General features: G+C 36.2%; 1 protein-coding gene across 5 annotated transcripts in view; it reads left to right on the forward strand.

The window, feature by feature from the left end:
• The window catches only part of dysf (dysferlin, limb girdle muscular dystrophy 2B (autosomal recessive)), a 362566-nt gene that overhangs the window by 187065 nt on the left and 162400 nt on the right, over window positions 1-13101 (forward strand). For all 5 annotated transcript variants that reach the window (XM_039751919.1, XM_039751924.1, XM_039751920.1 and 2 more), the window contains one exon: window positions 7453-7626. In XM_039751919.1, coding sequence (XP_039607853.1) covers window positions 7453-7626 — 174 coding nt within the window. The remainder of the gene's footprint in view (window positions 1-7452; window positions 7627-13101) is intronic.

Genomic DNA, 13101 nt, shown 5'->3' on the forward strand with positions numbered 1-13101 from the left:
ACATTTGGGGGTCAGAGTGCAGGGTCAGCTATTGTATAGCACATTTCAGATTAAGGGCCTTGCACAAGGGCCCAATGGAGTAGGATCCCTTCTGGTATGAACAGGATTTGAACCAGCCAGCACTTACAGTATGTAGAAACTGAAAAGCAGATTCACCTACTGTTAATATTTCTGCTGTCACTGATGACTTAATTTTTATCTTGTTTTCATCTTCTATTTTTCCTGTGCCCCATCTACAATTGGTTTCTGGCCCAAATATTGCCAGAAAACACTCTGACACCAATAACCATGAATTAGATTAAGCAGTTTTAATACTGTAGTAAAGGATTTCTTTTTTATCTTACATATATGGGATGTCCAGGAATTTACAGGCTGAACTACAACACTAACCAATACCAAAATACTCCTTTCCAATTCAAGAAGCACTACTGTAAAACAACATTGGGGATTTCTGGATGCTATGTGTTTTGTCCTGCTGAAAGGCTGCTTCCACATATTCATTCATTCATTCAGCTTTTTAAATTTTTGCTTATTCCATTGCAGGATCACAGGATAATAAAGCCTATACACATAGCTTTAGAAAAAAATCAAGAACCTAGATGGGCCAACAGTGCATCTGAGGCCACACTCAATCATATCAGGTCCCTTTAGAGACTTCAGAGTAACCTGATGTCTTTGACATGAATTCACAAGAAAACACCACAGGAACCAGATGGGCTTCCAAAGACTGTACAGACATTGGCCAGACCAGGATTTGAATCCAGTATTCTGGAGTTGTGAGGCAGCAGCACTTATCAGTGCAATATCTCAATACACTGCTTCCACATATTTGCCACTTGTTTTACACAATTAATGAGGAATACCAACCCAGTACATTTTACACCAACAATAAAGGCATTTTGCTCAGACATGTACTACCTGATCAGCAGTTGCAAAATTATAGCACAAAAAATGCAATGTTTCCAGGGAAAGATCCAAACTGTGAATGTTGCAATCAAGTTCCAGCCTCATTGGGCCATATGTTTTAGGTTGTATGTTTTCCAAATTAATATCATTCTCGACAAAAATCTTTTAATCCCCCTCAGACAGCCTTGGTGCCACAATCACTCCTAATCAATTAGCTGTGCTTGGTGTACTCCCAGATGAGCTTAAAGTGAGAAGGACAAACAATTTGTAATCATCTTTACTTGACTAATAGCACGTAGACTTATCTCGCTCAAGTGGAAGAATCCTAGCCCACCTCTTTTAAGTCAGCGGGTAACTGATGATATATATTATTTGAAATTGGAAAAAAATCCAATTTTCACTTAGAAGATCCGTTCAAAGCTTTTTTTATTTTATTATTTTAGAATAAGCTTTTATATTGGCGTAAAGGACTCTCTTCCCTCTTTTCTCTCTTCCTCTCTGGAAACATTCATTTGAGATTCTGGACAAACTTGACATGATAGCATCACACAGTTTTTGCTCAATTGTTAGCTGCACATTCATGCTATAACCCTCTTCTTCTACCACATTTCAAATGTGTTCTATTGGATTCAGTCTGGAGACTATCGAGGCCATTGAAGAACACTGAACTTATGGTCATGTTCATGAAACCAATTTGAGACCACCACTGCTTTCTGACATGGTGCATAAGTATTCTAGAAGTAGCCATTAGAAGATGGGCAAATTGTGGCGATGAAGGGATACTCATGGTCAGAAACAATATTCAAATAGGACATGGCATTCAAGAGGTGATTGATTGGTATTAACAAGCCCAATGTACACCAAGAAAACATTCCTCTCACCATTACACTACCACCACCAGTCTGGTTTGTTGACACAAGGCAAGTTGAGTGCATGGCTTCTTGCTTTTGGTACCAAATTCTGGCCCTATCATCTGTGTGCCTCAGCAGAAATCGAGATTCATCACACCAGGCTTCATTTTTCCAGTCTTTTGTTGTCCACATTTGGTGAGTCTGTGACTACTGCCGCTTCAGCTTTCTGTTCTTGTCTGACAGAAGAGAAACCCAATGTGGTCTTCTCCTGTTGTAGTCCATCAGCCTCAAAGTTCAATGTGTTGTAGTGAGTGGTTTTCTTTATTACTTTAACCTTTCTGTCAGTTTAAATCAGTGTGATACTCTGACCTCTCTCGTCGATAAGGTGTTTCTGTCCACAGAACTACTGTTCACTGGATGCTTTTTGATTTTAACACCATTCTGAGTAAACTAGAGAGTATTTTGTGGGAAAATCTCAGGAGATCAGCAATTACAGAAATACTCAAACCACCAACAATTATGACAAAGTTAAAATCACTTAGATCACATTTTTCCTGTTCTGGTGTTCAATGTGAACATTAACAACACACACTGCTGCCACATGATTGGCTGATTAGATAACTGCGTGGTTAAGCAGGTATACAGGTGTGCCTAATCATTTGATCAGCGAGTATAGGTTTAGAAAAATGCACAACTGTTCTTTATGACAGAATAAAACATTTATTTTGGGATAAACATGAGAAAATATTTGGCCTTCCTGAGGTACGCAGTTGGAAGTCAATGTTCTGCTGTACACATCAGTCTGAACAAAGCCACTGGGCCAAAAAGATTTTAAATAATAACACTGTAAAAATAATTTTTGGAGACACCACAGATATGATTTTGGAGGCTATTCTGCATAGTTCTGCCTTAGATTTGTGCTAATTCTACAGTTACAGACTCACAGGAACAAAGTTTCTTCTTCTTACATTTCTCCTCTGGCCGTTGTCTACTGTACCACCTCCTTATAGTGTCTACTGTGCTTCTGAGCAAGTACAGTACAGTATATTAGAATTTATAATAAAGTGCAGTTCAGTTTATCTTCCTCTAGGGGGAGATCTGCACATAAGATTTGGCTTGCATATTTTTAAAAGCAGTTTTTTTGTGGTATTGCTACCAGCCTTTCTTAAAACAATTTTATTTAGCCTATGTTGCTTTTTCCTTTTAAAAAATTACTTTCCATATAAACTGGCTCGTAACATTCATCAGTGTATTTCAGCATCTGGCATATAATATCTGTTGTATGTATGAGGAGAAAGCTAGAAGAGCTAAGAGTGTTAAAAGATGCAGCCTTTTGCACTTAAGATCCCAAGAAGAAATTTAAACTTGGTGGTATTCCATTTGAAGAAATACTATATATGAAGAACTTTATTAAAATTCATTCTCAGGGAGGGGATTATCTTATGTCAGAATTGTTTTTCTAGATCAAATGAATGCAGCTTGCCCTACACCTGGGAATTAACTATTGGTCTTCATGCTAAAATATTTATTATGAACCACAAACACTAAAAACCTAACTGGTTCAGCTAAGGAAGAATTTATAGCCCAGGAAGCAGGCATTGTTGTTGCTGGCAGGGGTCATACTGCCATTCCCCTGTAAAATGTTGAACATCTGTGTTTACATGTAACATCCTGTGTGATAGACAACCCTCTTCTGCTAATGATGTCCATTTTTTTGCTGGGAACCCACTTTGGCTAGTTCTCCACATTCCATCCTTCAATCTTACAGCAACAGTATATCACAAAAAAGATTCACAGCAGCTACCTTGAACAGCTACAGATATTTTTGAAGCCCAGGTAATTTCAATAGCATTTCATATGTGTGCCTACGTATGTGTGTATATACGATATAGAAAGTATATCCAGAAACTATTCAGACCCTTTCACTTTTTATACATGTTGTTAAATTGCAGCCTTGTGCTAAAATCATTTAAATGAATTTAATCCCTCATTAAGCAGCACTCAATAGCCCCAGAACAACAAAGCAAAAAAAAAGTTTTAGAAATATTTGCAAATTTATTAAAAATAAAAATATGAAGTTTCCCCTTGACACAAGTATTCAATCCCTTTACTCAGTACTTAGGTGAAGCCCCTTTGGCGGTGATAACAGCCTAGAGTTTTCTTGGGTTTGATGCAACAAGTGTCACATATCTGGATTTGGGAAATTTCTCCCTTTCTTCTCTGCAGATCCTCTAAAGCTCTATCAGGCTGGATGAATATTGTCAGCAAACATCTATTTCCAGGTGTCTCCAGAGATGTTTAATTGAGTTGTGGCTGGCCCACTGAAGGAAATTCACAGAGTTGTCCCTAAGCCTCTCCTGTGTTGTCTTTGTGTTCTAGTTAGGGTCATTGTCCTGTTGGAAAGTGAATCTTAGGGCCCATTTTGAGATCCAGAGTGCCCTGCAGCAGATGTTCATTGAGGGTATATCTATGTTTTGCTCTGTTCAGCTTTCCTCAACCCTGTCTAGTCTCCCAGTCTCTGCTACTGAAAAACAACTTCACAACAGTACATTGTCAACTGTGGGAGTTTCTGTAGACAGGTGTGTGCCTTTCCTAATCTCATCCATTCAACTGAATTGACCACAGATGGACTCCACACAAGATCTAGAAACATCTCAATGATGATCAATTGAATGGCATGTGCTTGAGCAAATTTCAAATGTCACAGCAAGGGTCTGAATACTTGTGTCAGTGAGATATTTCAGATTTTTTTGTTTAAAATTATAAGCGAATATTTTAAATACAGAGATATACTGTAAATGGTTCTAAGCCAGAGTGGCACACTGCCCAAGGTTTGTTCCTGCCTCATACCCAGTGCTGGATTAAGCTGGTTTGAGAATGTTATATTATGTAGAGCCAGAAACAATAAAATAATATTAAAGATACTGTACATTTAATATAAGGGTATATATTTCATGGCATTAATGCATATATGAATGGATGAATTAGTTCAAATCACTTTTTATGGTATTATTCAGTAACTCAGCATTTGTCTTTCTGGGTATTTTGTATAGTAGCTTATACAGGTCAGGCCAAGCTACTGTATAGAGGAGTGTGAACTAATTAACAATATACCAGAAGAAGGCATTTTGTCTTGAAAGTTTGTTTTTAAAACCTTTGAATCTCCTGTGATCAGATTTTCAGCATGTAAATAATTTCAAAATCACAATACCAGTTACAAAGTTTGCTTTGCAAAGCATGTTGGTAGAGTACTGTGACCCACAAAATACATTTTAGATACAATAGCTGGCATTGATACTTTTATTAGTGTGGATTTGAATTGTTTTTAGTGAACCAGCACTACATGTCAGGCAGTGTGCCTGATCAATTTATGGTCAACATATAATCAAGAACATGCAACATTAGGCAAAAAAAAAAACTCTGTAATGTGCACGTGTAGCTCTACTAAAAACATTTCACTTCAGCAGTAAGTGCCATTTCAATTCCTTACCCTATCAGTCTTTTTAATTCTTCTTTTTTGCTTGCCAGCATGACAGCTTTTTCAGTAATAACTTTAAAAATGATCAAATGCTCAATTTATTAGATAGATAGATAGATAGATAGATAGATAGATAGATAGATAGATAGATAGATAGATTACAGAATCATTAATTGTGAACACTTCTTAAAAGTTTCATTCATTATATAAACCTAGTGAAACTTTGATTAAGTGATAGATTGGTTTAGAGTGTAAGATTCATAAATAATAAGTAAATAAGTCACTTTATTTTATGTACATTCCAGAACCTACAATATACTTGTACACACTAGAAGGCTCAAGAAAGGTGGCATCAATAAGCAAACAATGAAAGCGGGGGCTGGATATTGATATTTCAATCTATCTACCCATCCTTGTTCAACTCTGCTTAATCCAATTACTGGGTAATTGAGGGCTGAAGCAGATCAAATAGTAAATAGTGGCCAACCCTCAATGGAGCAATCAGGAGTTAAACAAATTAAAAACAACAGAGATAGTAACCAAGCATGGTATCTAAACTAGTCTCTTGGAGCTGTGTCCCAAAATGACAACCATTTGGAAGTTACTAATTCGGATAGATTAGATACATTTCATTTATCCCCAAGGGGAAATTAAAACTTTACAGAAGTTCAAGAAATAAAATAGGTATATAACAACAGATTCTTAAAAAAATAATATATTGTAATAAACAAGCAGATACAGGAAGAAGTATTGGGGCACCTGTGGGCAAACCCTGTACAACTGATTTCTCAAAAAGAGAAAAAAAAATGTGAGTAAGAGTGTCAAGATGTGTCTTTTCAGTTTTGAATCTGATTATGACTACCAAATATGACAGTTCTTCCAGCTATGAGGCAGGTCCAGGTGAACGGACACTGGAAGTGACATCAGTGGTGGAAAAGATGCTAGTCTTCCTGTCTGCAGAAGGAGAAAAAGAGAATATATATATATATATATATATATATATATATATATATATATATATATATATATATATATATATATATGTGTGTGTGTCTCCAAATACAGAAAATCTAGCTTGTTGTGTCTACAAATCCAGCATGCTAATTCAAGTATGTTCTTTCCAATGTCCCCCAACTAAGTCAGCAGCATTCTAGGATCAGAATGATTCATTCATTAAAATATCTGTATAAAGTGAATAATTTCTGTTACTTGGTTAATACATAATAATCAGGATGATTAGGCAGTAACTAGTAAGTGTAAATGCATATATGGGTGTTTGTCAGTGACAATGGATTGAAGGTAGACTTGGGCTGAAACAACATCATGAAAAAACCTATAGAGAAAGGTCCAGGATGGGGACATGCAAAACTGATATGGGTGTTTATCAAGAGAGCACTGTTTGTAATGATGAGAAGGTTCATAAGATCTTGCTTTTCTGGATGATTGGTACAGAAGCCTCTGCTCAGAGAGCTGAAGGCCACAATAAAAGCTGAAATGCCATAAAACTAATACTGACAGTTCAGAGTGACTGCAAAATCAGATGAGATCATTTAAGAGATGGGATACTTGAGTTTTTTTTTAGAAGTAATAAGAACCAGTTCTGTTTTCACTTGTGAAGATTTTGTCATTGCTGACTTGCCCGGAAGTTTTATCAATGTTGAACTGTACTTTGGAATGATTTTCATATAGCATATCAATAGTATCATCAGGTCATGACAAACAGTCACATCACCAAATAATTGAAGAAGAGAAGTGGGTAAAGTTAAGAGTCTTGAGGAACAAAGCAGCTGAAACAATGGGAGAAACTTATTTTGCTTCCAGTGAAAAAGGAGCTACAGTTTCCAATCGGTTTGACTGTAGTGTGAACCTGGTGACTTTTGATCACTAATTTTGTACTTCATTTTTTATTTCGATATTCTGTACACATTCTATTGCAATATAGCTTTACTTCATCATGTGAAGCAAACTGCTCCTCTCCCATATTATATATCATTTATAGAGGCAGTCGATGTAATGTAAAAGGTATTTAAATGTAAAGCATACGGTTGTTCATTCAGTCTCCATTATTGCTTTACTATGTGAGAAGGTTATATTGATAAAACACAACACATTTGCACCACTCATGACTTACAAAGTAATATGGCTTAGAAGAAAGTGTGAGCATAATGGATGTATTTTTAACTGCAGTGCACAGCTTAACATTTACTGTTATTGCAGCAACGCCCTGATGACATCGATCGTGAAGGATGGGAGTATGCGTCTCTTTTTGGCTGGAAGTTCCACCTCAAGCCTCGCAAAACGGACAGTTTCCGGCGACGTCGCTGGCGCTGCCGCATGGAGCCTCTGGAAAAGACTGGTGCTGCTGCAGTCTTTGCCTTGGAAGGCTCTCTGGTGAGTAAAAGTTGTAGCTCTAGTGCTTTCACCTTTTACCAAAAATGATAAAATTAAATGTAACAAAGAGAGACCACTTGCCTTGACAGTCATACTCAAGTAACAAATAACCAAAATAGTTTTAATTAAAAATCTATACATATGTACCATTGACAATTACAAACTACCAAAAAATGACAAAAAACACCACTTCTTACAAGCTGACATACACACAAATGAAGATGTTACTGAAGTAGTTGTTCTACTTGTCGTTTGGTCCCGTTTCTGTGCTGCTTATCACTTTATTGTAACCATTTGGGTACAATTAAGGGAGCAGATGCCCATATAAAAGGTGACTTAAGGAGAAAATAATAATACAAGAAGTTAAGTGTTTAAAGCTATTAATAAGTACAAATTTATGAATGTATCCTAAATATGAGCATCATACCAGAGAACTTTTTGTGTATTAAATTAAGAGAAGAAAAAGGCCATCTAATTAAACAATTAGATTAATTTGGCATAAGAGGTTTTTGAAACTTGGATTCACAGTAGTGCCCCAGGACTGAATTTAGATTGCTAAGGGTGAATCCCTCCTGCCTGTGACTTGTTGAGGAGCAAATGTCTGATTGCTTCTTTGGGTTTCCAGCTCTAATCATAGACCTAAGTGGATGTGCACCATTTTAAGAGAAGTTCACTGCATGCTTATGTGAATGAAAGCTTCAGATATTAAATAAACCCAACAAGGTATCTTTGGCTCCTTTTCAACAAAATTGGACCTGTTAGCTATAATTGTAGTTGATTGGATGTACCACCACGGTGTTTCCAACTCCTGTAAACAGTGAGCTGCAGATTTGGTGCTCCACAGCAATGTCAGGTTAAGATGTTTAAATTGCGGATTGGGTTGATACATCGTGAAGATTATCTGAAAGAAGTCCCATGTGAGAAGCACTGGGACAAGTGTAACACATTTCAATTGAGAGTGTTTTGAAGATGACTAAAAGGCAGTTGATTTAAGTTTTATAATGAAGATGTTTTTTTTAATCCATGAATTTTTGGGTAAACAGTACGTATGTAAAATACAAATTTATGCAAATAATGCTTTCATTATATGATGACTTTTTTAACCACATTTTTCAGCTTACCTAAGTTTTGATCACCAATAGCAAAAGTATTCAAGTTTACTATATAATTACTTAGAAATGCATACATATTTATCAGAGTATATTAACATTAACAAATTTCAGCATTTCATTCCATTATAGAGCAGGAAAAGAGTTTACTTAATGAACTATTAGTCTTAAAGGATGAACATTACTCTCATGGTTTTACATATTCTGTTGAGAACAACTGTTAAGAATTTCTGAACAATATATCCCAACAAAGGCTTCTTTGACAACTAAACTTTTTAAGTGAACTTCCAACATATCATATGATAACTTTAGCTTTTTTAGGCGGTTAGTTTTGTTACTTTATTTCTATCCCAAATCAGTTCTTTGCCAGTGGGCCATCATACTGGCCAGGGTGCTATACAATGAGAACACTGTGCGGGTTAAATTTCTTATGTTACATTTTATTAGATTCAAACAGGATGAGGAGTTGGTGAAATTGAATCATTCATATTCAGCATGATCTTCTCAACCTGGGAGTTGCTAAATTTTTTCTAATTTATTAATGGGATATAACTAAGCTGAAGAGAACTGTACAAGTTTCATTCAGTTCAAAGTCTGAACTTTTATGGGGTGCAACATGAATTGGAGTGTTCTATTCAACTGAAATCTAACTTTATGACTCAAATTTGTCAAACAAAGCATTATCAGTCTGTGAGATTGGTTGAGATTTCAAATTTCTCACTTTTGCAGAAAAATCTTCATGAAGGATCACTCTGATTTATACAGGGCAAAGTTCGTCATTCCACATACTAATGGTCCAACTAGGGGGTGTTAAAATTGCATCACTTTATAATGTATGTGTCAATGAGTGGGTGTGGAGACAGCTTGTGATTCATCTTAAATTTATCATTTTAATGTGTGGCAAAACATTTGCCCTCCATCATCTGACCGAGTGTAATTTATTGAGATTTCCATGGGAGGGTCATGTAGTTTAGTTTAAGACAAGAATAACATTGATGATCAGTTTTACATATCAGCATGGGAATGTCATTAATCAGTATTTTCTTTGGTATAGCTAGGAGATACGTGCAGGAAAATTGAAGACTGCTAGACTGAAAAAAAATGTCAAGGACATGAAAATATGTTTCTCATTTCTCTTAAAAAGTTTAAAAACTACTGCTAATAAAAATGGCTTTGTTTGTGAAATATGCTCTCTAATTACTGTAGCACTAGTAGATTAAGACACCCATCTATAAGAACATAGCAATCAATAATTTTGGTTTTAAGGAAGTAAAATTAAAGCTGGAATGTCTCCAACCAGACAAGTTTTTCCTGTGTTTTACTTTATTGCGCACCATACCATTAATTCTGCTAACACATTTCACATTGGCAATTTTCATGATTCATGAGTGGCTACGGAGGTACAGCAATACAGTGAGTTCCCGTTTAGCCCCACAGGACTCTTATTTTCTGCTGGGTCTGACTCTCATAATGGAACAGAAACATTGTCTTAAGTCAAAATGACTCTGAAAAGTCAGAACTTGTAAGGCAGCAACCATCATTATCATGATCGCAATAGTTATCTACTAGTTAAGTCTCTTGTTAATGTAAGCACAGAGCACTGTAGGCCGATGTCCTAAGACAGGGGTTCTCAAAGTTTGTCCTGGGGGCCCACTGATTCCTAATCAGTGATAACAAATGATAACACCTATCTCATTTAATTAACTGGTATTTTTTTCTCTTCTCTTATTCTACATTCAGAAAAGAACAGCAGCATGAAATAGAATTAGAAATATTTGTATTTTGCTATAGATTTAAATGCTTCACTCTCTTTTGTTGATTTCATTATATTTTACCCTTTCTCTGTGCAGTTTGCGCCCTTCAGTGTATCTTAATAATGACAATTTAAAACGAGCAGACCAGGCACCCGGGAAAACAACACTGAATCGTGAAAGGCTACAGCTACTTTGCCATCAGACCCAATAATTAGAAAACAATGGATTAAGTAAACAATTTGAACACCTGGAAAAGTAGAGTAAAAATCAAGATGGAAATATTATTAAAAAGAAAATAAATACATTATTCCAATATAACTGCTTAGTACATTTAAAAAAAATTACCAAACTTTCCTAATTTCTATATTTTTCCCAAAACACAAAATCTGGGAATTAACAGTTCACTTAATTAGCGCAGGAGTCCAATTAAAAACAGAAGCTGGTTGGAATAAAAACCTGCAGACCCAGTTTGAGAACCCGTGGCCTAAGGTATAGTACAGTATGTAAAATGATGTGTCAAACAATTATATAGCGTTTGTTTATTAGTTTATAGTTTATTATATAAACCATGTAAAGCGAATTACATTGACTATGTCGTAAATATTGAGCTTGTCAATGTCATAGATATGTTAGATCATAAACTAACATTAAGTACTCTTAGTCAATGTGTTGAATGCCAAAATCTAAGAGTAAGAGCAGCGATAATGGCCAGATGACTAGATCAGAGCATTTCCTGAAACAGGAAAACTTGTGAGTTGTTCGTGGTCAGCTGTGGTGTACACCATTCAACAGTGGGCCAAGGAAAGAAAAACTATAAACCATGGACAGGGTGTTGGATGGCCAAGACTCATCCCTGAGAGATGAAGGCTGTTCTGTCTGGTAAGAAGCAAAAGAAGGGTTTATGTGGCACAAATAGCAGATAATTTTAACAATTTGTACTGAGAGTACCGTGTCACAACACACAGTGCATTGAACCTTATTGCGTATGGGACTGCATAACACCAGGCCAGTCAGAGTATCTATGCTAACCTTAATAATAATAATAATAATAATAATAATAATTCTTTTCATTTATATAACATTATTCGTACTACTCAAAGTGCTCTCCATGCAGGAAAGTGCCTACAATAAGCATGCAAGCATCAAAACAGGACCTTGGTTTAATGGAAGAAATGTATCTGGTCCGATAAATCCTGTTGCATCATGTGAACAGTCAGAAAATGTTCTACCTTTCAGTCTCAGCTTTAATGTTGGGAACAAAAAGAAGTCACAGAGGCAGAGATCTGGGGCCTCGTGTATAAATGGTGCGTATGCACAAAATTGTTGTGTACGCCTGTTTCCATGGTCACTTCAAAATGTATAAAAACTTAAGTTCGCCTACCGTTACACATATTATTACAGCAGCCTCAGACCACGCATGCGCACATTCCTGTTCAGTTTTGTAAACGGCGTGACCCAGCATCAAAGCAGTGCTACTGTTTCTGTGTGGTCTTAATTCCTTTTTTTAGTTTTGCATCCATGACGTGGGCTTTATCAAATAGACTGAAATTAATTGCATATCGCTTACAAATTTAATTCACTTAATTGTAATCAATCTGTAACAATATAATGGTGCACACTAGCCAAACTATTTCAACTATCATGGCTGCTTTAGTGTTGTTAGAAGACAACGCAGATGGAAGAATTAGAAGAGAGTGCATATTTTACACTGAATCATACTGATTTCTTGATCCATGATGATGACAAGCTTCTAAGTCGATTTAGATTTCCAAGAGCTGTCCTCCTGGAGCTGTCTGCAGTTAGAATACTAGGATGTGTACTTGATACGTCATTTTTATGATGAAATGCATTAACGTATGTATATTACAGCTGGTTTTACATTTATTACATGGAGAAAGAAAATGGAAGGAAAGGAATTGGGGGTTGGTACTTTTGACAGAAACAGTACTGCTGCAATAAATAATTTCATACAGGGTTGCGCCCGTCCAGGCAAGCATCATGCGTGAAGCAGGAACAATCCCTGGACAGGGCGCCAGCTCATTACTACCACTACACCACCATCCCACCACATGTTTAATACATGCTTTAACGCACTTCACCATGAAAATGATATCAAGTATATATCTTAGTACTCTAAAATGTTCAGAGAGCTGTAATATCATGAATGTAATGTATTCTGTGTGGTGATTGTTGCCTGTGCACTCCTGTCGGCGTAAGAGAAAGCTTGTTTAAGAAGCACATAGTGATTAACAACTGGGTCAGGGAACACTTAGAATACAAAGCATTTAATGTGCTACTTTAGTACTCTAGTAAACTCTAGTAAATTAAACATCGATGTCAAGTTGAAGTTTAAGACGTTCTACTTTAATGACAAAATAAACTACAAGATAAATTGGAAATTTTGAGATTAAAGTCAACATTTTGACTTTAATCTCAACATAGACCTTTTTCAGACAGTGGGATCTGACTCGCCAAATCTAATATTGATATCTAACCACTTCTTTTTTATTTCTGGCACCGAGTGAACTTGAATTTTTGAGTGCCGACGCCATGCTGTACTACTCCCCCAATTTCATTTTGTTGTTTACACCACTGCTTAAGCCACCAAATAG

Source organism: Polypterus senegalus, chromosome 4 (genome assembly GCF_016835505.1).
Source record: "Polypterus senegalus isolate Bchr_013 chromosome 4, ASM1683550v1, whole genome shotgun sequence".
NCBI lineage: Eukaryota > Metazoa > Chordata > Cladistia > Polypteriformes > Polypteridae > Polypterus > Polypterus senegalus.